The sequence below is a fragment of the Sycon ciliatum genome, chromosome 13, assembly GCF_964019385.1.
Source record: "Sycon ciliatum chromosome 13, ocSycCili1.1, whole genome shotgun sequence".
In the NCBI taxonomy this organism is placed as follows: Eukaryota; Metazoa; Porifera; class Calcarea; order Leucosolenida; family Sycettidae; genus Sycon; species Sycon ciliatum.
In genome coordinates, this window is record NC_088655.1 from 19,573,748 (window position 1) to 19,598,069 (window position 24,322).

The following is a 24,322-nucleotide window of genomic DNA, read 5'->3' on the forward strand; positions in this document are numbered from 1 at the left end:
CTCAGCACCCCGAAGACTACAACTGGTCAAAATTTGATTTTAGGGTATACTTCCCCTTTAACTTCAAGCCCTACAGAGGAGTATGCCTCGTAGAGGTTTTAAGCGATGAGATCATCAGTTGAGAAGCTTTGGAGAAGTCACGGACTCGCGGCACAGTACAGCACTGCACTGCACTTGCACCAGCGACTCACGCAGCATACATACCGGTAGCTCCCATTAAAAAAATTCACCATGAAATCATTCACATAACCTCTATACTGCACTGGTGCATACTGTATAGCAGGAAATTTTCGGACGGAAATATTTTCGGACAAAGCCGAATTTCGACCTTTCGTACGGATTCTATTTTCGTACAGTGCTGCATTTTAAATACACGTGTTCGCAAGCAGTATGCATGCTATAATGTACATAATTTCACATGAACAAATTTTAGTACGGAATTTATTTTAGTACAAAAGAGGCCGTGTACGAAATCGTACGAAAATAAATTCCGTCCGAAAATTTCCTGCTATACAGTGCATTGACCGGTTTGGTGTACTTCATCCATTTAAACATATTTTTTAGATTTTAGTGATGTAACAGACCATGAATTTTGGGAATGAATATTCTCTTGCTAATACAGGTAGACTCCCTTTAATTCGAACCTCAAATTGCCAGGCCCTAACTTCGAATTATCCAGAACTTCTAATTATCCAAATGCAGCCCCATGCACTGATATGTATGTCAAAATGCTTGAAATCGTATGCTGAATATTGTTTGCACATTTTTATTTGCATCAACGAAACATAGGTGTTCGTACCGGTCATGTACAACGGATCATCAAAACACTGGATCGACAAAATCATTTTGACATTATCTTCATCTTCTAGTGAAGAAGTAACAGCCACTGCAGCTTTCCTGAAACAATTTCAACGGAAAAGAACTGCGCTGCCTAATCCGCGTCATGAAAGGCCGTCGGACAGCAGCACATCGTTCTGAAGAACCGAAGTGAAGCATAGGCATCGACAATATTTACGACAATGGTGTTGTTGTGCGCCACCACCTCCGCGCACGAGCTGGCGCGGCAAGAAAGGCCATCGAGATCCGCGAAGAGAGTCAGCGACCTGGAAAAAGTCGTCTTCAATCAAACCTTTGCAATTTGCCTCGCACGGGCTTGAATCAAATTTCGAGAGAAGGTGGGTTTCTTGAACGCTATAGTCGATCCTGCAGCGGACTATTGATCGATTTTTGAGCTTCTCTTGGCTAGAGAAGGAGAAAAGAATGAACTTCGAATTACAAGGATAGCAACTCAGTCTCAATTCGAAATAAGCGTTCAAAGGACATAGCCAATGTACTGTAAACAGCTCTTCTGTACAAAGACTGGGTTCGAATTATCCAACCGGCGCACTTTTCGTACTTCGAATTATGCATTCGATTTTGACTTGAAGTGACTTGCAGAAGATCGGTACGACGAAAAAGTTCGAATTACACGGAATGTTCGAATTATACCGTATTCGAATTAGAGGGAGTCTACCTGTACCACTCAAGAGAACGAATGATTCTTCTACTATTCCACAAGAAGTGTACATGTAGCAAACACACAATACAAGCGCTCAGACTCAGACTCGAGTCAGAGTAGAGTCTACCATGGTCGACCGTATGTAGTCTAGTCGTTGTCAGCAACACACTACAACGTTTATGCAAGTTCAAGTCGAGAGATCTAGAGTCACGCATGCGGTATGCAGCTCAGGGACTTCTCCCGTCCGCGAATATTCGAATTTTTTAACCTTCGACCTAGATTTTATCCGGTCGTTTATTCGTTGTCGAGGTCCACGAGCAATTTCAAATTTGGACTTCACGTAGGATTTCAAAGTATTAGGAAATTAGAGGCCAGATGCCACGTACTGCTCTTTTGGAGAGAAAAGAGCAGTACGTGGCATGCGGCCTCTAATTTCCTAATACTTTGAGGTCCAAGAGATCGAGGAAATTCGAATAATCGATTATTCGTTATGTTGAGACTCCCGGCACACACACAGGCACAGCAGAAGTCAAAGTTCTTGTTCGCACGAGGGACTCGAGATGATGAGAATGAGATGATGAGACCGGGAGCGAAAGAAAGGATGTGACACAAGGTTGTCAAGGGCCTGGGTAGCGATGGCAATGAATGTACGAGAGCGCTAATGCAGCTACCCAGGCCAAACGAATTGAACGGTAAAGCAGAAAAGGGAGAGTGCGGGAGCAAGAAGTCGTAGCGCATCCGAGAAGCGGGAATGGAAAAGGGTGCATGCAGTAATGTGTGCATGAGTGCGTGCGTACGTGCATATATGGCAGAGAGGTCATTGGTGTGCGAGTGCGAGTGTGTGCATATATGAAACCGTGAACCTAACGGTTACATCACTAATAATTCTTTACATTTTGTCTCATCAGGCAGCACACGTAACAGTGATAGTAGGGAGGTGAAGTCCCACGTACTCCGTGTGTACTTTACGTGTGTGTACCACGTGATACTCAGTGACCCACGTACAGACGTTTTCTGATTCACGACATACCGTGTATGGAGGCTCACCCACGTTCTGGCGGAACGTGGGTGAAAATCAGAATGGACCGCATTGTGCAAGCTGTGAGGGTGCTCGAAATAGCACGAAATAAAAATATTCGATGAGCTTCTAAGCTTCGTCTTTGACCAAGTTTGTGCCGTTCGCTTCATGCTTTTATTTGCTCCGTGTGACTAAAACAACATTGTGAACGTGGGTCCATTGCATGAACTTTACATGTATCACCCACGTTCCCGTATCCGTTTAATTGGGACTAAACCTCCCTAGTGACAACTTACCACACTTCCGTTGTGCCGCCAGATTACAGGCTGTCCCGGTCGACTTGTGATGCACTCCAATCTGATGAAGTCACAGCGGCGTGCCACTTGAACACGGTCCGGGCTAGGAGTGATCACTGAGTGTACACACAGACACGCATATAAATGTACATACACATGCGTGCACACATGCATGCATGAAAGAACGCACGAACGCACGCACACACACACACACACACACACACACACATGCACGCACACGCACGCACACACACACGCACACACACACACACACACACACACACACACACACACACACACACACACACACACACACACAGACACATACACACACACACACACAGACACACACACACACACGCACATATACATACCAGTGAATCTAGTGTCTGCTTCTATCAAAGCGGAGTGGTGTCTATGCTGGATACCCCAGCAGTGTAGGGTGTACTTATGGTATAAGTAACCATCTTACTCGTTCAGTCCAATCCACTCCCCGTGGTATAGACCAGGTGTGCACTTGGGACTTCGCCAGTTATGTGAATTTCGTAGTTACCTGGCGGAAAGTTGTCATTTATTCAGATTTCGTCTGCTGTTATGCTGTTACTGCTAAAGAAAGTGGGTCTACATCCAGTGCAGTTCCAGATTTTCGTTTTTCGCTTGCAACGGGATACCATGGTGCAAGGTGTGTGTGTGTGTGTGTGCGTGCGTGTGTGTGTGTGTGTGTGTGTGTGTGTGTGCATGTGCGTGTGTGTGTGTGTGTGTGCGCGTGTGCGCGTGTGCGCGCGCGCGTGTGTGTGTGTGTGTGTGTGTGTGTGTGTGTGTGTGTGTGTGCGTGCGCGTGCGCGTCAATGCGTGTGTGTGTGTGTGTGTGCGCGTGAGCGCATGTGAACATGCACGCGTGCGTAAGGTGTTTGCTTTGTTCGCAGGTGCATGCATGTGCGTTTATCAACATGCCATTCTCCGTGAACTTCTCATGATAGCGGTGACACTAACTTGAATGTTTCTAGGAACATTCTAATTCAACAGTAGTGACCATAACCACTCACTATAAGAACTGTGTTAGGAGTAGCTCTGCCCACTGAGCACTCTATTGGACAGCCTGGAACCTATCTGCTTTAACCACTCACCATGCGGTTGAGGCGTTATTTGCGTCACGGATAGCTGGCTGAACTCCCGTCTCCCCGGCGTCTGCACGCCGGTAAACTGGAGAAAGAAGCTGCGCTCGGGCACGGTGAAGGGACCGAAGACGACGTACGTATCGTTGCGGAACGCCACTCTCCTGATGCGCGCGATGCGACGTTTGTTACTGACGAGGTTGACGTGTGTTACCAGTGTCCCTGGTTGCGTGCCCACGATGATGTACATCTGCTGGCCTGAACATACACGGCACAATCAACAGCGCATCACGTTTTGCAGATAAAGAACGGAAACCGTAATGCACACTATAATGTATACAATCAGACGTATAACTCTGCATAGATGTACATGTAAGACTGCACCATTGAATAAGAACAAAACTGCTGTGTGTTCACGAAAATTAAGAACGGGCTAGGCTAGAACCCTGAGGCCCCAGTTCTACGGCGCCAGACTGTACAGTATACCATTAGGAACATGCCAACACGTTTAATACGTCTTTTTTGATACATTTTATACGTTTGATACGTGTTTCTTTTAAGGTTTGATATGTTTCAGTTGCCGTCCCAGAGACCACCCTTACCTGCCACCGGTCGTGCAGAGGTGTCTTGTGATCCCGGTGGTGTGTTCGGGTCCATGGTGAAGGAGTACTGGAACTCCTGCGACAAAGAGCTGACCGACCTGACGCTCAGTGTGCAGCTGCGTAGGAATACAATGGTAGGAGATACAGTCGAAGCAAAAATAGTGTGAGGCAGAGTGGAGGCAGAATGACAGGGGATACAAGGCTGGTAAAATAGTGTCAGATATACTGTCACAGTTCTGCATGCACACTTACACTCATATGTTTAAGCGCAAAGCTCTGCACTAGACTATGTCTTTTTCTCTTTCTTTGCTCACCTGTTGCTCATCACTTCTTTTACAGATTTGGTTTCATGGAAAGTTTTGAAACCCCGTCGATAGGCGAAAGACTTTGGGGAATCCTTAAAACAATAAAAAGATTACAAATTACACTGCTGGCCCTGTCTGGAGCACGAGTGTGTTGATCCATACTGCACAGTATATAGGAAACTACGCGGTACAGTCACACTCACTTAGTACCTATCCTGATCAGACAAACAGCAAAACCTGTAACTAAAGACCACCGTGACTAGTGACCAGCCTGCTACTACACACCACATTGCCAGGCACGGACTGTCTCACATTCATTATAATTATGGTTGTGCGGTGCAAACCTCTACCTAAGGACCACCTGCCACTAAAGACCACTTTCTCCGGCCCCAAGGGGTGGTCGTTAGTCACAGGTTTTACTGTAGCACAGGCCATGTCCAGAGCACTGGTGCACTCGTCCGTACAGAAGCATGTAAGAACAAGACGGGTGCATAGATGCTCTACGGCAGAATCCAATCGTGGGAGTCAACTAGGCGCCGGGCGCTGTGTAATCCTAGACCGGTAAACATTGGGATGTTCAGGGCGCAAACCTAACTCACGCGATAGGACTTCATCTAGCAGCACTGTACCTCCGATACTAGAGATGAATTTTCTGCGGCCCATTCGGGAGTTCGGGTACACCTTATCATACTTCTGCTATGCTCAGGCCCGTCGGAAGCACTTCGTGAGTGGTCAGGCCGATAATGTTTGAGTTGGAGGTGGTCCGGGTGGAGGGATATCGAGGGCTGGTCTCCCCCGGGAAATTTTTGAAATTAGGGTGCAAGATTCAGCATTCTGGGCATTTTCGGCATTGTGTGTTTAAAAAAAAAGTGATCAGGCCACGGCCCGAAAGCCTGACCCGGTGTGACGGCCTTGATGCTGTGTCCATCTGGGTGGGACACACTTTCCATTGCAAGCACACTGCTTACCCTGATCCAGACTTGACCAGAATCCACCACCTTCCTCGCGTAGGATTTACCATGCTGTACAGTATGGAGTTTTGCGTTGTTTCTCGGATCAGACGGTTCGAGGTATCGGCATTGTTTGGAGGGCTGATCAGAACTGCAGCATAACGTGTTACAATACCATACAGAGGAGAGAGAAGGAGAGAGAGACAGAGAGACAGAGACAGAGAGACAGAGAGACAGAGAGAGAGAGATGGGTGAGAGAAAGAGAGAGTGTGTGAGAGAAATAGTGAGAGACAGACAGACAGACAGACAGACAGACAGACAGACAGACAGACAGACAGGCAGGCAGGCAGGCAGACAGACAGACAGACAGACAGACAGACAGACAGACAGACAGACAGACAGACAGACAGACAGACAGACAAACAGACAGACAGACAGACAGACAGACAGACAGACAGGAATACAGACAGAGAGACAGAGACCGAGACAGAGAGAGCTCAATTGCAACTCAGAGGTTCACATTATCGGAGTGCGACGGAGGTTTCCTGCTTCAACTTTGTGGAGGGCTCTACTTTAAAAGGACATAAGATGCCCTCTTCAAGGACTGGAGCAGTTTAGTTGTGTGCCAAACCTGGATGATTTGTTTAACATCGGATATGGACCATGCACAGATGGCCCATGTTTCAAGGTAGATTGACTCATTCCTATCTGCCAACCGTTGTAAACCTGAGATCGGGACAGCACGTACCTAGGTATGAAAAATTGAAAATTTATACAAATGTAGCCGTGAGGCATGCGACTAATGCACTTCTGGGTGCCTATTACCACCCTCGATAGAATTCTTAGGTTTGAGGGAGTTGAAAATGGGAAAAGTATACATCCTCTCACGCTTTGAGCTGCATCACACGGGCATGCCTAGCACTGAACAGTACGGTGAGACTGGAATCCGAATATGACTGACCAAAATAAGGATGGGTTCACAAAAATAGAGCGTTCTCGCATAGAGATCTGCGGCTGTCTAACCTGAAGGGCTGGCACCTGCTGCGCAGCTAATTGTCACGCTGAGAGACTGAGTGTTGGCGCTGACTAGAAAGCTGGTCGACCAGACGCTCCGGTCGATGCGGTGGTAGAGCAGCGGCCCACTAGGACCGCCCACAAAGCCGCGCGCGGCAAACTCCAGGATGGCTGACACCTCCGTCTTGTTGACAACAAAAACCTGAGGATAGGTGGGACAAACAACAAGATAATTATGGGGTTATGTGCTGCACGGGAATTAAATTCATGCAACATAGCGAACAATGGTTGAGTTATGGCGCGGACTGTGCCCCGTCAAACTGTATTCCATGACAGAAAGTAGGCTACCACCACCCAAGTGAATGTCAAATGGTTTTAAGATGGATGTGTGTTAGCGAACTATGAATTTTACGAACGAATAATCTAGCGAATATCACTCAAGCGAACGAACGATTATTCCACCATTCCACAAGAAAATTCATTATTGACGAATTATCGAATGCAAAGTGTACATGTAGCAAACACACAACACAAGCGCTCAGACTCGAGTCAGAGTGGAGTCTACCATGGCCTACCGTGCGTAGTCTAGTCGTTGTCTGCAACACAGTACACATAGTATGCAATCTAGTCGAGAGATCTACAGTCCATGTCAAAACTATAGACGCGCAGTGTCTTTGAAATATTTCAAATTTGGCTGGAACTTTTTGAGCATAGTTTTCGGAATATTGCTCAGGTCCGCTCCACAATTACTCTCATATAGTTTCTAAACAATTGGATAACAGACGCCCAATTTGGAAAATTATATGCACAAAGTGATCACAGATTTTATGTGGTATAGATGCTGGCATAACGGTTTTTGCCTTGGTACGCGTCTATAGTTTTGAAATGGACTGTAGAGTCACGCACGCAGAATGCAGCGCACAGACTTCGCCCGCCCGCGAATATTCGAATTTCCGAAGCTTCGATCTAGATCTAATCCGATTGAATATTCGTCGAGGTCCAAGAGATCGAGGAAATTCGAATAAATCGATGATTCTTTGCATCACTAATGTGTGTATTGCGCCGCTGAACAAAAACACGACCTAGATGATCTAGATACGTAAGATGAATGCGTGCATTTGCATGTGTGTATTTACTTTTTAGTGGGATATGCATGGTCCAGGACGAGCCACACACTCATTCGACCTCACATCGGCCTTGTGGGGCACTCGGATCCACGATGCATGTGGCGTATTCCTCATGTAGCGAGTTTACAAAATTATTCCTTATACCCGACATTGCCTGGTTCCCGTTCGACTGGGGGAGACGCCACGGGATGTTATGTAAGGAGCGATGCGAACCGACATGACACTTTTGATGCCGATTGACGGAGAAACTGTGAGCTCCAGAAGCAGGAACTCAAAAGCACCACCATTCGGGTCGTGGAGCGACAGGCGAGTGGAATCTGTGCAATGTATCATACTGTATGCGGGGACGCCAGCTTGTAAAACGGCTGCATTTCGCGTGTGAGCTAGCGACGGTATCCTGCAGCACTGTCCGCAGCGACAACTTTTCCTTAATGTGCATGGCGAATTACCGAATTGTTCACACGATTGAGTTGAATTTTAGCAGCCTGGATAATACTTTCTAGATTTTCGGATTACTCCCGGGCTGTGCCCGACCAACTGGAATACGTGTCCGTGTGGCTATTATTAAAAGTCCCCGGCTACTTTTGGTCTTAGCTGGTAGTGCGAGCAAGACTCCGCTTCATTAGAAAAGAGTTGTGAGAAGAGCAGCCGCGAAAAAGCAAGAAGTTACAGTGAACTTCAACCTGTCGCAGGCCATACGTTCTGCCTTGTGCTGGAGCACATTAGCCATCGCAGCAACTGCTGCATGTCGTGTCATACAGAGCGTACAAGATCTTACAGACTCCCCCCCTATGGTGGAAGCTTTCAAAATTTCTGAAATACTTTTTTATTTTTTTCTCTCTCACTCCCGTTCTGATGACCCTCCGGTATTTCGTTTCCTGTTCGACCCTCTTTCAAGTTGTACAATAACATTATACTGTTGAGGACACGAACTGAAATAAATCAACAACAACAGAAAGAATACTTACAATTCCACCGGATTGCTCAGCAATGGTGGCGTACACCCGATAGCCGACGGAGTTCTCAGAATGACAGTTACCACTCAGCACAAACACCACCTAGATGACAAGGCAGGACATGGGAGACCATCATGTTACGTACATGTATGTGAGCTCAATGAGTTGGAAAGGGAAATGTGACATGCAAAACAAATGACGAAGACACCCGGAGGTGATGTAGTTGATGGCCCAATATACAATCTAACGTCACTTCAGGCCATGCAGGCTCATTATGTCACGATGACTTGTATGGACATTCGGCCAAGTGCGCACGTACACATATGCATACACGCACGCACACACAGACACACAGACATACAGACAGGCAAGCGTGCACACTCTCCGGCCCGTTCTTCGGCACTCAACAGTACTATACTTGATGACAGTACCCACGCACTCCACCACCCCCCCTGCCCCCCCCCCCCCCCCCCCACTCCACACACACACACCCCACACTCCACCCCACAAACCCCGGTTATAGGTTGACCCCCATATCCGGAGGTCTCAATTCTGCGTTTTCACCCAACAATGCACTACCTACCACGCCCTGCTACTAACACATCAACAAATCATGTAAACATTCCTTATTGGAGGGTATAACGTCCCAATCCTTGAAAAAGGCCAATAAACTGGCATACATGTGTACACATGGTGCACTCATGCATGCAGGGCAAGTCATTTTTTGTAAGATTCTGATAGTTCCCGGTTTTAAGTCGAATCTCGGTTGTAAGTCGACCCCCACCCGTTCTCCTATTTTTAGTCGTAAAAGGTCGACTTACAACCGGAAAAATACGGTATACATAGATGCTGGCATCGCGCACCGACTCACACGGACTTGCCGCTGCTGCAGCTTCTCGAGCACCTCGTCCAGCTTGTCATGATCACTGGCTATGGCGTCGGTGAACAGGAAGACGGTGGAGCGCGGACACGTGGCATCGATAGCCAGTAGCAATCCGCTCATGGACATCTCCGGGCAGTCTCCGCCGTCCGAAACCGTCAGTCCGCACGAAGCGTCCGTCAGTTGCTGAACGGTAGAGAATTGACGTACGGGGCCATATCCTGGAACAACACATTTCAGAAAGTAGTTGAGTGGACACACCCATTCCCAAAGCACTGCAATGGACCGAACCAATTCTTTTACAAAATTCAACTCGGATGGTGAGCCAATAAAATTATGGTGAAAAAGGAGAAGGATAAAGATCTGGTTACGTTGGCAGACTGTTAGTCATAACTCGTAACATTTTGTCCTTCTCCTTTTTCACCACAATTCTTTTACGTACAGTTTTTCGGGACTGTTGGGATGGTCGGGTACGAATGAAACAATGATGCAATGCAGGCCAAATAAGAGCAGTTCCATGCCAAAGTCCTACCGCCAAAACAGCATATTCACGCGCAATAAGACACAACACATTTATCACACCGGCGCCACATCATTCAGAGCTTTTGCCCCACAAAACAAAAGGTAGCCAGGCGCTAGGCAGGTTTTTCCCATAATTATAGATCAATACCTCAATAAGGGTATTTCCCCTTACGCCAAATATGTCCCTGACAGCTGTTTCCTAGGCCAGCGCAGGCCCACATCAGTAATTCCTGACGATGGGCCTGGCCCGAAAATTTGGATTTTATTATTTTTGGAAGAATTTGTAGCCAAGAGACCGTTTTTGAGTAGTGGTGTATGACTGTGTGAAACATGAACTGTGGCTACAGTGGAGTCTGCACACCCTGGCCTTAGGACAGCGCTGGCCCACATCGGTAACTTACTGTAAGACCACATCTTTCCATGCCATCTAAACATAACGTCTTAACAACGTCGTGATATTTACTAGTGGCTGAACGTCTGGCCTGTTAGCAGGTTCCTCCTTCAGTTTTTTTATGCCCCCTTGGCTCTCCATCCGAGTGACATAATTTGACAGCAGTTTTCTTTACCTTTACTCAAGAATTGTTGCTCGGGTCCATGGGCTTTCTTCAGCTTCAGTTCTCGTTTTCCAGGGAGTTACGGGACTACAGTGAGAATCTAGCAGCTATGCAAAGATTCCCGCTGGCAAAGCTGCTTGTCTAGCCTGTCGAGTTAAACATTTTTCTCCTGAGCCCTTGAGAATCCATTCAAGGCTCAAGCATGCTCGTAACCACCTTCAGCAACTCCATTGTTCTAGGTTGGAGACAACCGCTGCCTTCACATGTCGGCTGCAAGTCCGCGGCGGTTGAGGTCAAACGTAGTTCGAGAGCATAATTTTCATCTCCAAGGTTCACGAATTTTTCACAATGCACAAACACTTCGTTTGTTGCTCGAGTAAAGGGATTTTACCCTGCCTCCCTTGTCTTTCCGACATACTCCAGCACAGGAAGCTTTACTTTATGTCAAGTACTGAAGTAGGCTTCTCAAGAGTACAGCCGCGAATTACTAGAATGCTCTCGCCTTCTGGCCTAGGGAAAAGGAATCTCATCGACTACTGATTCGACAAGAAAATTTCCATTATTTGTTTGAAGGGACTGCGTCAAAAAAGCAGGCATGCTCATAGATCTACGACTACGAGTCGCTGGTCTACTCTCGATCTCCACAGCAGCCACAGGTGTGAATATTTTGCCTTCAAGTAACTTCAAGTCGCTACATTTGTAGGTCTAGGCCTAGCGCTCGCACTACTGAAAGACTACTGCCTACTGCTCTGTCGCCAGAACAAGCCTTGAATCTTGTTCTGTCGCTCTACCTGATTCTTCTCTATCTGATAGAGCTAGAGAGGAATCAGGTAGAGCGTTAGAGCTGCCAGGTAGATCTCAATGCGCCTAGCGCCTGTGTCTGCAACTAAAGGCCCAGTCACAAAATAATCTTGGACTTTTGGCGGCAGAAAAGGTTGCCACTGACTTTACTCGCGAAGTTTCCGCACTTGTTCTCGTCAAAGTAACGTTTTCGCCGCTTTATGCCGGACAGTTGGGGGTCCGGCTAAACCCATCCACAACTGATGTGACACAACCTTACTAACCTTAGAATACCAATAATGCAATATCACCTGATAACACATTTACGCATGTACTCTTCATAACATAATCATTCACTGCAGCGCTGAGGTAGATCTACGAGCCATTAGTACAGCATTACCTGGGTCGTTGAATGGCACCAGGATGAAGCTACGGATGTGATGCTCGGGGCTGTTCACCAATGTCTCCGATATCTGCTGTGTATGACTGCATACCTGGAGGAGAAATAGACAAAAAATCAAACATCACGAGATACTTCGAGACTGTTATCAAGAGGTGCAGGCGTTACGGAGGAACATTCCAGCTGTCGTCGATACCCTTGGGATGTTCCGTGGCAGATCGTGTCGGCATAAAAATTGGTAGAATGTGGTACTTTTTCTGGCATATTTCAATTTCATGCATGTTTGGTATGTGAATAAATAGATATAATAATTATACATGTAGCAGAATTCAATACAAAAACTGCCATAAGGTTTGTACATGTATGTCCTGCCATTGCTTTTCGAGCAGAATCTGCCAGTTTTTGAGCATTATTCCGCCAAGTGCTGGCTACCTGGGGATGACCCGACACATCTGTTCTATATCTGTTTTTACTCAATATCTGTTTTTATAATGTTGCTGCGAGGGGTCCTGCTCATGGAGTTCCGTATCAAGTGATTGTACTACATGTAGTACCCCTGGGCGGATAGCCCTGGAAAGATAGGACGAGTCCAGTCAGAATCATTAAAATTGCCCTACCCATACAAGAGCCATGGTGTACAATTCCATCATTTCTACTCCTATCCATTATTGAGTTCTTTATAGATGTCAGGATCTTCCCTTGCAACCAGCCCTTGTCCAGTAATGGCACAAGCAAAATGAAAGGTAGACGAATCGACCAACAGTGCCATAGACACACACACACACCTTAGACCTTAGACATGCCCATCGCGGGAGCGATGATAGCGAACAGCTATGTTAGACATAGCAACTTGTGCTGGGATTACACCATTCAACAGCTTGCAAGGCTGATGAATTGACCGCCATTATTTTTAGCCTGGTATCCACCACACAGCTGTTAAAGTGACTTTTTCTGGCCAGTGACTCCCTATTTTTCATTTTTCCATTTTTTCTATTTTTTCTTTTTTTCTTTTTCTACACACACACCACACCACATACTCCGGCATACACTGGCTGTTGGTAACCACCCAGGAGAATGAAAGAAAAGTCAGGAAGAGTCTGAGAAAGAGAAGAAAGACGTGTGTGACCATAATCGTCGGGAATCGAACCCGCAACCTATCGATTGGAAATCGCTGCACATACCACTGCACCATATGGGACACACGCACCTGACCTTTGACCTTTGACGCCCATCGCCGGAGGCGATGATAGCAATGCTACGGCAGAAGCCATAGCAACTTGTGCTGGGATTACACCATTCAACAGCTTGCAAGGCTGAAGAATTGACCGTCACTATTCAGCCTGGTCTACACCATACAGCTATTTGGAGTGACATTTTCTGGCCAGTGAATCCCTATTTTTGGTCTTTTCATTTTTTTTTTTTTTCCCCGCACACACATCACACCACATACTCCGGCATGCACTGGCTGTTGGTAACCACCCAGGAGAATGAAAGAAAAGTCAGCTTCCTGACACACACACACACACACACACACACACACGCACACGCACACGCACACACACACACACACACACACACATGCACGATACACACATCTACACATACTGAACGGCAAATTGACAGAGAGACATAATACTAGTAGACAGAGAGGTGGGCATACTGACAGACCGAGCAATGGATAGAAGCACACTTTCCCATAGATGTAGACAGACAGAGTGACAGCCCCGGACATACCTGTTGAATGTCGTTGGTCATGCTGGCTGTGGTGTCAATAGCATACGTTAGCGATCTGGCGTTTCCCGCACAATACGTCTGCTCCAAGCAAATGGAAACAGGGAATACAATAGCAGAAGACATTCATCGACCAGAGATACGCACAGGATCGAATACCAACCCTTGTAGTAAAACAAACAGCTAGATTTTAGCAGATTTTAATTTTTTAAACAAAGTTGTGAAGTAACAATACCTGAAGTACCCGTACCCCCTGCGTTGATTTATTGGTGTGTGTAATGTGTGTAATGGCTACTGAGGGTAGTCAGCTGAGAGCGCATGAAGGAGAAGAGGAGGAGAGATTGTTCCAATATTTTTTAAAGTTAATTAGCCTTGAGGCCACTTGGATTGAGAATGGCGTGTGTAAAGTTTTCCAGGTAATGAAGCGGCTGCAGTGGAGCTTGCGCACATTAATTAACCTTTTTAAAATGCACTAAAAAATTTCGTGCAAGTGTTGTGCATAGATAAGGAGAGTTCGGTGAATTGTCTGCCATGATATGTTCCGTATGGGTCGATCACTTAGCAGAATCCAGAGCCATAGCACGGAGATTTCAGGTTCTCCTGCCAGATGGGATACTTGACCAAACATTATTGACGAAAATCCGCGTTCCACGAACTCAGTGGGTCAACGTTTTCGAAATACGGTCCCACCATGGCCCTGGAATCTGCCAAGTTTTCTAACGCCATGGACGAAGAGTTACAAGTGCGTCTTTCTCTTGATAATGGAGTGTCTCAGAGTCCTTGTATTTGCAAATCATGTAATCGATGTAAATTGCGACTGTGGGTCAAAAAGGAATGGATGTCGTCAAATCATTCTTCTTTCCATGCCCTGCAGCTATTCATTATCATGACGTAGAGGTCTGGACTAGGCATATATGGATAATGCCGGCAGAAAAATTGGCAGAATTCGGTACTTTTTCTGGTAAGTTTCATGCATGTTTGGTATGTGGATAAAGAAATGGGGCAGAATTCGAGGAATTGCCCGCCATAAGGTTTGCATGGTTCTGCCAATTTCACTGCTTTTCGAGCAGAATCTGCCACCTTTTCGAGGATTATCCGCCAATGGCTAGTCTGGACTCACACTCTTGGCCATGGATCGATAGCTTGTAACCTCCTCCACTGATACCGTATCTTAGACCTAGTGAGCCGAAACAATCGCAATTCATTGGACGGGATAAATTGATCCTGTTTTCCTTTTCAGACTCCGTTGCACCTCGGCTCACATTGAGCACAGCTATTCCGCCCTTGGGACGGTCACACATGCCATCTGCACACTGGACACTCCCCTTTGTAGGATTTCATTTGCCATAGGAGAATCCCTGAAAAGAAAATTTCATGTCCATCACATTATCAACTTATAGAAAAGAAAAAGACCAAGGAACTACAAGTTTCACTACAATGTCCACTAACACCACCAGTTACTTGACAATCAGCTCATGCGATAACATTGCACGACGCTTGCACGATTGCGTAACTTGTAGTTCCTTGGTCCTTTTCTTTTCTAAAAATTGATCCTTGGCTCTCCATCTGAGTACATCACCAACTTCGTGATAATTATTTCTTCTGGTTGTTCCTTTTCGCAGTTGACGTTGTTACTCAAATCGCATCTCACCAGAGGAAGTTGAGCATTCTGAATTGCTGGAATAGACAAAAGAAGCACTCTCACGGTCCAACCTAGTGAAAAGCCTCTTGTACGGGCAAAGCCTAACCTCGCCAAAACCGAGGCCATGTTCTTCTCTCCCTCGCCCCCCACTCAACTTCTGTATTTTCCTGGTCTAAATAGTACACCTATTAAAGTTGTTAACGAGCACAAGCACCTGGGCGTTATTCTCGACCGCCAACTCTCCTGGTCTCCACAAGTCCAGTCTGTGTGCAAGCGTGCGAGTGCGTCCTTAGGTATGCTACAACCCCACTGCCAACACTTGAATGATAACTGCAGAAAATTGTTCTTTAAGTCGTACATTTTGCCTATATTTGACTATTGCGATATAGCTTGGTGCGGGTTGTCTCAGACTTTACTCCACAGACTGGAGGTACATCAACGCTTGCTTCTGAAAATTCTGTTTCGAAAAGACCAAACATTTGCCTCCCTTTGTCTTTATAAACTTGCTTCCACGCACCCTCTTCTTGCCCGACATCAGCAGCATCTTTGTATCCTTGTGCAAAAAATCTTCCTAGCCCAAGTCCCGAAACATATTGCCAAGTACAACTGGTTTGTTACCACTAGACCAACACGCAATGCCTTATCACTGCCCCGAGCTAGTTCCTCTCTGTTTTTGAAATCCCCTTTCTTCTCAGCATACTCCCTTTGGTCTAACCTGCCTACTAGCATTAAGACATGCCAGGATATCAGGAAATTCACAGTCCAGCTTTCCACACTGTCTCATCCGAAGTGATCCCATGTATTATTAATGTGCCTCCCTTTCTTTTTCTCTCCCTATCTCCTTTCCCTCTCTGACAGCATCTTTCTTTTTTTTCCCTTTTAGCTTGCCGTGGTTGGCTATCACCTGACCTCTCATGTTTATTGGCAGTCTTCGGACGGGCCAGGAGATGTTGAATAAATAAATAAATAAATAAATAAAGCAAATGTGCTTACATAATAATTATGACACAAAATCTCAATACAAAAAGAAAAGAAAAAAGAAATGAACAAAACGCCAAGAATCTGAATAAAAAGACTCAATCCAATTCTTTGTTGCCATAACGAGAACTGAAACCCAACTAGGCACCGGCGGATTATGCCGGCAGAAAAATTGGCAATTCGGTTCTTTTTCTGGTAAGTTAACCTAATGGGAAATGGCGCACTGTTGGGGATGGTTGCTGCTACTGCATGCAGAACTGGGTGTCCAGCCAATATTGTATTATACAAATTGGTGTGATACTGTAGTACGTTGCAGCTGTGTGCGATGGTAAATCATAGTTCGGGGAATGGTGCGAGAATGAAGCTCCAGAAAACCAACCACAAGTAATCACGTGACACGAAGAGTATTGTCCAGGCAATAAAGCAGTCTCTCTCTCTCTCTCTCTCTCTCTCTCTCTTTCTCTCTCTATCTATATCTATCTCTCCTCTCTCATCATGCATGCGTCACACTCTCATGGAAATTTTTATTTTATTTTTTTATTTTATAAGATTGCATGCTTCACACTCTCATGTAATATTTCTTTCTTTTCTTCGTCTTTTTGTGAGAGCTTGGACAATCCACTTGTCCAGGCAAGAAGGCAGCAATGCCTGTTCATTCTGGCGAAGTAAAATAAAATATACCAACCAACCAACCAACATCATTAATTTTGTTGTTGGCTTGACAGCATGAAACAAGGCGGAGGACACTGTGTTCGGAAACAGTGACCTTACTACAACCAGCCACGGTTGGTAGAGCCCCGGTCCGTTGGGACCATCTGAACCATATGGGTGTTGAACCCGGTTCTGACCCTCATTATGCTTGGGGAGTTTTTAGACTTCTCCTAGCGTCAGTCGTGTATTCTCTAATACCTTGTTCATCTTGTACTAGTAGATCTACGTGCATAATATTCACTCCGTCCACGAAGGCATCGTACTGGCCGGGTCACACGAAGAAACACTAGCTTCGCACACCACTCCTCAGGAATTTTCTTTGTAAGTATTAGTTTGGTCACAAGTAGAACGAAATGCCTGGAGCAATATTGTGCGAAACCTTTTTAGATGCATTTCATCGTCTTTGACTAGTGTCTCAACGCATTTTTTTAGTTCTAAATCACAAAGTATTCGTGATAGATCTACATGTACTGTAAATATACAAATTTTCGGCAGCTATTTAATTTCGGCTATATTCGGCACCGACCCAAAACGCCTAAATTAAAACGCCGATGAAATTTTTCACAGCATCTGTTGCACTATACCATGCCCTCTACCCCACGCCGAAAATAAATCGCCGCCGAAATGTCACAAATTGTGAGGTGCCGAAATTTTGCAGCGCCGAAATTTTGTATATTTACAGTATGTTGATCCAGCTGGTGCTAGTGATTAGGCTTTTGACATAGTTATCATCGTAGTCTTCTCCTTTTCACTCTGAAGAAGACCAATGTGGTCTGAGCGTTAAAACCTCTTGCTCCTGCCGTGTCCTTCGCCAACCTATTGTTGCTTCAAAGAAACCATCATTTTCAGGATAGGAACGGACAAACATGTACGACTCCACAGCCAACTCTCACCCTGGGATTTGCGCATAGTGCGTTTGAGCAATGATTGTCGTTGATCATACCTCGTATCCCTGTCAGCCGCCATCAGTATTGACTATTGTGTGAACGTGCTACAGTTCTGGCCAGAGGAATTCGACCTCGTGGATATACGGCCGCGTTCGAGTGCACAGTAGATCTACCTGAGAGCAGGGTTTGTGGTGCTGGGGCTGCGTAACGCAGGGCGCGATTTCATTCACCTGGTTGGATTGCTCTGGCCTGCACGGTAGCTCGCGGGTCTGGATCGTGGCAAACATACTATGTATCGACTATCGTGCAAGGCTAGCTAATACCGCAATAGACATGTTTAGCTTTTGCCGTTCACGCTAAATCCGACGGTACTCGTACCCAGCACCCAAAATACCGCCGTTTTGGAACGAAACGGTAAGATTCCGACTAGGGTGGCGTCACAAGTCGATCGTTGAGTCAGAAACCGAAATGCTAACCATGTCTTGAAAGCACACAAAAAAACGGTACAGGCCGACGGTCGAAGTTAGCGTCAACGGTAAAATGCTAGCCAGGTCTTCGAACGTTCGGAAGAAGCAATCGCACAATTGTATGTGTATGATACTGCATAGTTCCAACGCACTGAGAGCCTGAGTTGTGCGGGGAATGTGCGTGTGATCTCTCGCAAGATCGTCATAACCTACTCAGTATGCCATACTGACTGTGGAGCTGGCACCGCGGCACCGCTTTCAACTAGGACTTCAACTCACTGCCTCGGCCGAGAAGGAGCGCCTTCCGGTTCTCTAGTTCTGTTGCCGCTCAACTGCATCCTCAGCGTCAGCCGTTTGTGATGGTGGAATCTGGGTGAATGACTCATGATCTTATGCTAAATGTGGTACATTTAGATCGACTAGTAGACTACTCAGTAGTAGTAGTAGCTGACCAGTCCAGGGACGCTATGGTGTGCACGAAGCCTTGACTACAAACATCCTGTGCTCTCTGCTTTGCGTGGCACAAGCGACTCAGAACAAGTAAGTTAGTTGGCGAAGGTGGATCAGATCTGATTGACATCACGCCTTTCACGCGACCTGGATGCGCGGCAGACGTGCGAAGTGCAGAGGAAGATGTCCTTCACACACCCCTGTCGCGTCTGCGAGAGCAGAAGTACAAGACTTGACACCATTGCAACATGTGTACGTACATGATGTAGCAGCAAGCGGTGGGAATGACCGTGGTTTCGTCGCTACGCAGCCCTAGCCCTAGCATCACGCACACACTCGCCATCCATTGCACCCGAACACTTTTATGACAGCGAATTCCTCTGGCCTGAATTGTATTTGTCTCGTGCAACTAAGCAACCCACCGTTGCGTTAAATCGGTGTTGGTGTGACCAAGGTGACTTGGCTATCCAAATATTCTATGTTCGAATCATACTAGAAGTGCTGAACTCATTCACAAAATTAGAGGCACGCCCAGTGTCGTTACTCGCTGCCACTTGCACGGCAGCCGCAAGTAGTGGCGGATAATGTTGGAATTTGGCAGACTCTGCTCAAAAAGCAGTAAAATTGGCCGAACCATACTTTTACATTGTACCTGCTAGGCTCAATGAGTGTTGTGGTTTTGCAACTAATTTGATGTTCGCTGAGTTTTTTTGCCAAACTACGAAACTCCGAGTTACAACACATAATTCAGTTTCAATATTTTTTTAAACTTAAAACTTAGAAGTCCTTCACTAACCGGATGTGTTCATTTTGTGTATGGAAACATACTGCATTATCACATCTTACTTATAAGTTATAGGAAGGGAAGGACCAGGGAACGACAAGTTACGCTAATTATGTTCACTAGAGTTGATTGGCAGTTACATGTACATGTATATGTACAAGTACATTGTAGAACGTCAGTGTTGTGCAGTTTTTATCGCTTGAGCTGATAGTCAAGCAACTAATGGTGGTGTTGGTGGACATTATAGCGTAACTTGTAGTTCCCTGGTCCATTTTTCTTTATTATGAATTTATCCTTGGCTCTCCATCCGAGTACATCTTACTTAGCTACTGTTACACTTTGAGCAAAATGGACACATGGATACGAGTTATGAGCAAGTGTCCGGCGGATTCTGCCGCCAGAAAAATTGGCAGAATTCGGTACTCTTTCTGGTAAGTTTCATGCATGTTTGGTATGTGGATAAAGGAATGGAGCAGAATTCGAGGAATTGCCCGCCATAAGGTTTGTATGGTTCTGCCAATTTCACTGCTCTTCGAGCAGAATCTGCCACTTTTTCGAGCAGAATCCGCCGGTCCCTAGAACCTATGAGCAAGTGTCCACAGCTGTAACCCGATAATAAGTGTACGGTCAGAAAGAGGATCAGAACTGTGCATGTGCGTGTACATGTTGTAAGTCGTTACATTCCCTTGATGATTCAGTGTGACGTGGCAGTGGAGATGAGTCGTGGCGGGGCGCCCACATCCAATGAAAACTCAGCTCGCACTCATTCCTCAGCGATATGATATATTATGGAATTAAAAGAGCAGGCTTTGATAGTACAATACAGCTTGATATCAGTTGTCAGTGTTTTGTATCCAGGGAAGATCTTGTACAAGTATACATGAACTTCAGAAGTGTGTATGTAGTTGTCGCAGAAGCGATAGGAAGAAAGGCGTTGGGCGTTCACTCTAAACATTTCCTGTACTAGCAGTGCCGCTCCACAGGGCACGCGGTGGTTCTCGTGTGCGACAACTCGAAACCAAGGTGAGAACTAGAAGCGAGCTGATTTGCACGCGCGGGATCCTGGCACGTATCCCCCACCAAGCCGATCGTATCCACAACGCGTAGTGCGTATTCGCGTTGCGCTGAATTTTTTCGCGAACACCAGCGGAGATGCTTTACGAGACGTTTCTGCGCCCTCTGCGTCAGTACCCGAAGCTAACGGTTACAACGTTACGTGCTAACGACGACTTGCATGTACGCAGTGCGCGAGTTAAATTAAACGGAATGAACTGTTTGGTCAGTGAGTGGAAGTAGTTAACATTGTATAGTGACGGTGGTGGATAGCTCCTCTGCGTCAACAGCAGAAGTTAACGGCAACGACGTCTTCGTGCTAGCAGTGGCAAATACATCACAGTCACAACGTACCAAAATGATAGGTATTACACTTAATTAAAGGAACGAGCAGATGTTCGTTTGATCTCATCAGGTCAGCTGCCGCATGCACACGCACAATGATTATGTATGCACCGGTACGTGGATTGTACTTGTACTTCACTTCACGTGATCGACCTGTGATGTTTTCAACAGCATGGGCGCGCGCGTCACGGCGAGTTGTGGCGATCGAACAGGTAGCAGCCGCGCCATTTTGTCCACAATCCAAAGATGTGAACGGCATGGTCAGACGAGATTCGAACGCGCGATCAATTCCATCAGAAGCACTTGACATACCTCGGCACCACACGACCTCATTAGTCACAATCCTCGTATTACTATTAGTGTCCTGGCAAACCCTGAAAACGTTCACTTGCTAGCTTGGAAGAAAATTGGAAAATTGACTAGATACAGGAATTATTTTGAATGCTCTCGGTAATGGTAAATCATAGCATCACAGCTGGTGTAGCAGTTGTCAGCTCGGTGGGCCCCAATTACCCCCCCCCCCCCCTCCCTCACCCCTCCATCTACTCACAGGCGTTATCCACGTATTCTGCCAAAATCAAAACCAAACAACGTATTCCGCCATGTCGTTTTCTCACACCCTGGCGGCGTGTCGATCCATTCGTCATTAATTTTGCCTTTCCCTCAGAAATCTCGAAATTGCGAAGCTTCATGTAAAAGGCAAGAACACGAAGCGATTTGTAAGAGCGAAGTTCGCACATTGACTTTTCGCCAGCAATGGTAAAGATTGTAACACCCTTAATTAAATAATTTTAATATAACGTAAAAATCTCTAGATTCTCCAATGTGGGAAACCGACATACGTTACCGTTTCTCTTTCTACTTCGGCGGAGCGACTGATCCCTTCACCAGTGCCTATGGCCGTGAACCCAGTGGACGACTTGGAGAAGCAGCGTTGTGGTGGTTGAATGACCTTCAGCCCTATCGACCCTCGTTGACACGATTGCTAGCCTGGTTCGATCTGGCCAGCGCGCACGAAGCCAAATACTTGATATGTGCATTCGGTTCCTTTCAGAGTCGACACCCGAAAACGCCCTACCATTCTAAATGCATTCCTGACGATGGCTCAGATAGCGGGCTGCAATTCATTTTGATGCTGGTAGCGTTTCTTGCGCTAGGTGCGAGGAAAGTTGAGAATTACAGGGCAATCGACATTTGCCTGGCATGCATTCTTCAATTGAGTTCGTAGATCACCATGCTGTTGACGAAGATAAACACAGGCTGCAGCCGGGGAGAACGCCTGACTACCACACAAGGCGCCACAATAATATGATACAGTTGACTGTTGACGAAGATTGACGAAGATAAACACTGACATCAGGGAGGACGCCTGTCACAAGCTGTTCTTGCTGTTCGACGAGCAAGAGTCCTCGCCAAGCCTCGGGACACGACCAAACTTCATCGAGCAGGAGCCAAGGACTGTCGTACGGCGCCTGACTGGACAGTGACTGGAAGGTAAGGGGAGCAACCCTGGGCCGTATCACTGACTGCGAAATGTACGTGTGGTTTATGCCATGGGAAGCTATATCAGACGCATTCATTGTAGGCAAGATGTCGACAGGTTGCCTCTACGCAGAGTAGATATGGGGCGGAAGCAAAAACCCTGGGGAAACCTTTCTTGAAATTGTCTGCGTGAATGGTTTAGTATCAGATGCTACCACACGGTTTTATGTGAAGGTAGACTTGCAAAGGCGGGCCGCAGGTGGCTAGCATATTGCTGGCTCCAGTAACATTCTACTTGCTAGTAGTTGACATCTTGTGCTGTTAGGCGAATGTCTAACACGACCCTGCATTACTGTATAGTCATGCTGGCATCAATAACTGAACAATAGTGTCTGCAATGCATTGCTGCATTGCAAGCAATATTATTAATGTCTTGGGCAGATACACGTAAATGTACGTGTGATTAAATTAAAAATTAAAATAAATTTACGGCTCGCGTGAGACTCGGCTGGAAGCCGAGTTTTCCGCATCCGCCGTGGGAACGCCACCACCCTCTAGGATCAAAGGCGCAGATGCAGCGGATGCAGCAGGCAGGCATAGTGGGAAGGTCTAAGACCATGATTGAGAAACAGAGGGCACCAGGTTCAAGTCCTGCTTGGAAGCGGAAGGAATTTTTCCAGCCGTGCTGCGACCCACAGTACGTGTGATCGGCGTAGGCTACACGTGTGAGGGCCGTTTTGTACGTGTACGTGCACAAGTGAACTGTAGTACAGCGACTCAGCCTGACACGGGGTGATCATTACAGTGTTGCACCGACAGTATAGTGTAATTGCGGAACAAAGCTATTTTCGTTTGCAGCTCTAAGACTAAGAGAGCTAAACAGGTAGTAGTCGCATAATTTATGTTCTGTGGCTGTGGCCTTAGCCACGTTTACCCTGGGCTCCGAGGCTTTGTGCGCCTTTCTAAGGACCCATCACCCCTTGTACGCATACAGTACAACCTGTAACTAAAGGCCACCGTGACTAGCGACCAGCCTAGCACTACAGACCACTTTGCCGGGCATGGGCGGTCTCACATTATGGTTGTGCGGTGCAAACCTCTAACTAAGGACCACCTGCCGCTAAAGACCGCTTTCTGTGGGCCCAAAGGGTGGTCGTTAGTCACAGGTTTTACTGTACATAATTGTATGTCGTGTTGGTGTGCTGCACGTGACCAAGCGTGTGTAACTCCTTCGCCCCTTCCCATTGGGCGATGTAAGCCCGCAGTTGGGTGTAACTATTACACACCCTCAGATTGATTGGGGATATGTTCTCTTTGATGTGTCAATCTTGGGAACTGTCGATCGAAATGCAGTTGCTAACGTTACGGTCGACCAACAATACTTATTGTCTTTATCATTTTGCGATAGGGATAGTTACATGTACATGTATGTGTGGCTTCCGGAACAGGTCACGTAAGTCCTAACTCCCATTGGCATGTCTAGACAATAACCCCTCTTTGTAGTGTCACGTGGCCGCTACATGCACATGTACAGGTACGTATATTGTAGCTTCATACTCATAGGAAACGATGTGCCTGAACTGTGTCACAAGCACATGCACGCACAGTGTGGCTTCATAGGAAGAGATGAACTGTGTGCATCGTGACTGAAATGATTCAGTAGACGTAGTTAATGGCATTGGACTTGTTGGCTTGAATGGTGCTCCATAGCCTAGGCAGTATCACTCATTCTCTAGTATAAACCTAAGTACATGGTTGATACATGAGCTGAACAA

General features: G+C 46.4%; 1 protein-coding gene across 3 annotated transcripts in view; it reads right to left on the bottom strand.

The window, feature by feature from the left end:
- The window catches only part of LOC135829803 (uncharacterized), a 57,734-nt gene that overhangs the window by 29,798 nt on the left and 3,614 nt on the right, over positions 1-24,322 (bottom strand). For all 3 annotated transcript variants that reach the window (XM_065342189.1, XM_065342191.1, XM_065342190.1), the window contains exons 2-10: positions 13,752-13,829; positions 12,018-12,111; positions 9,753-9,982; positions 8,894-8,983; positions 6,808-7,000; positions 5,803-5,935; positions 4,530-4,645; positions 3,940-4,185; positions 2,813-2,928 (exon numbers count right to left, since the gene is read on the bottom strand). In XM_065342189.1, the coding sequence (XP_065198261.1) occupies positions 2,813-2,928; positions 3,940-4,185; positions 4,530-4,645; positions 5,803-5,935; positions 6,808-7,000; positions 8,894-8,983; positions 9,753-9,982; positions 12,018-12,111; positions 13,752-13,829 (1,296 nt within the window). The remainder of the gene's footprint in view (positions 1-2,812; positions 2,929-3,939; positions 4,186-4,529; positions 4,646-5,802; positions 5,936-6,807; positions 7,001-8,893; positions 8,984-9,752; positions 9,983-12,017; positions 12,112-13,751; positions 13,830-24,322) is intronic.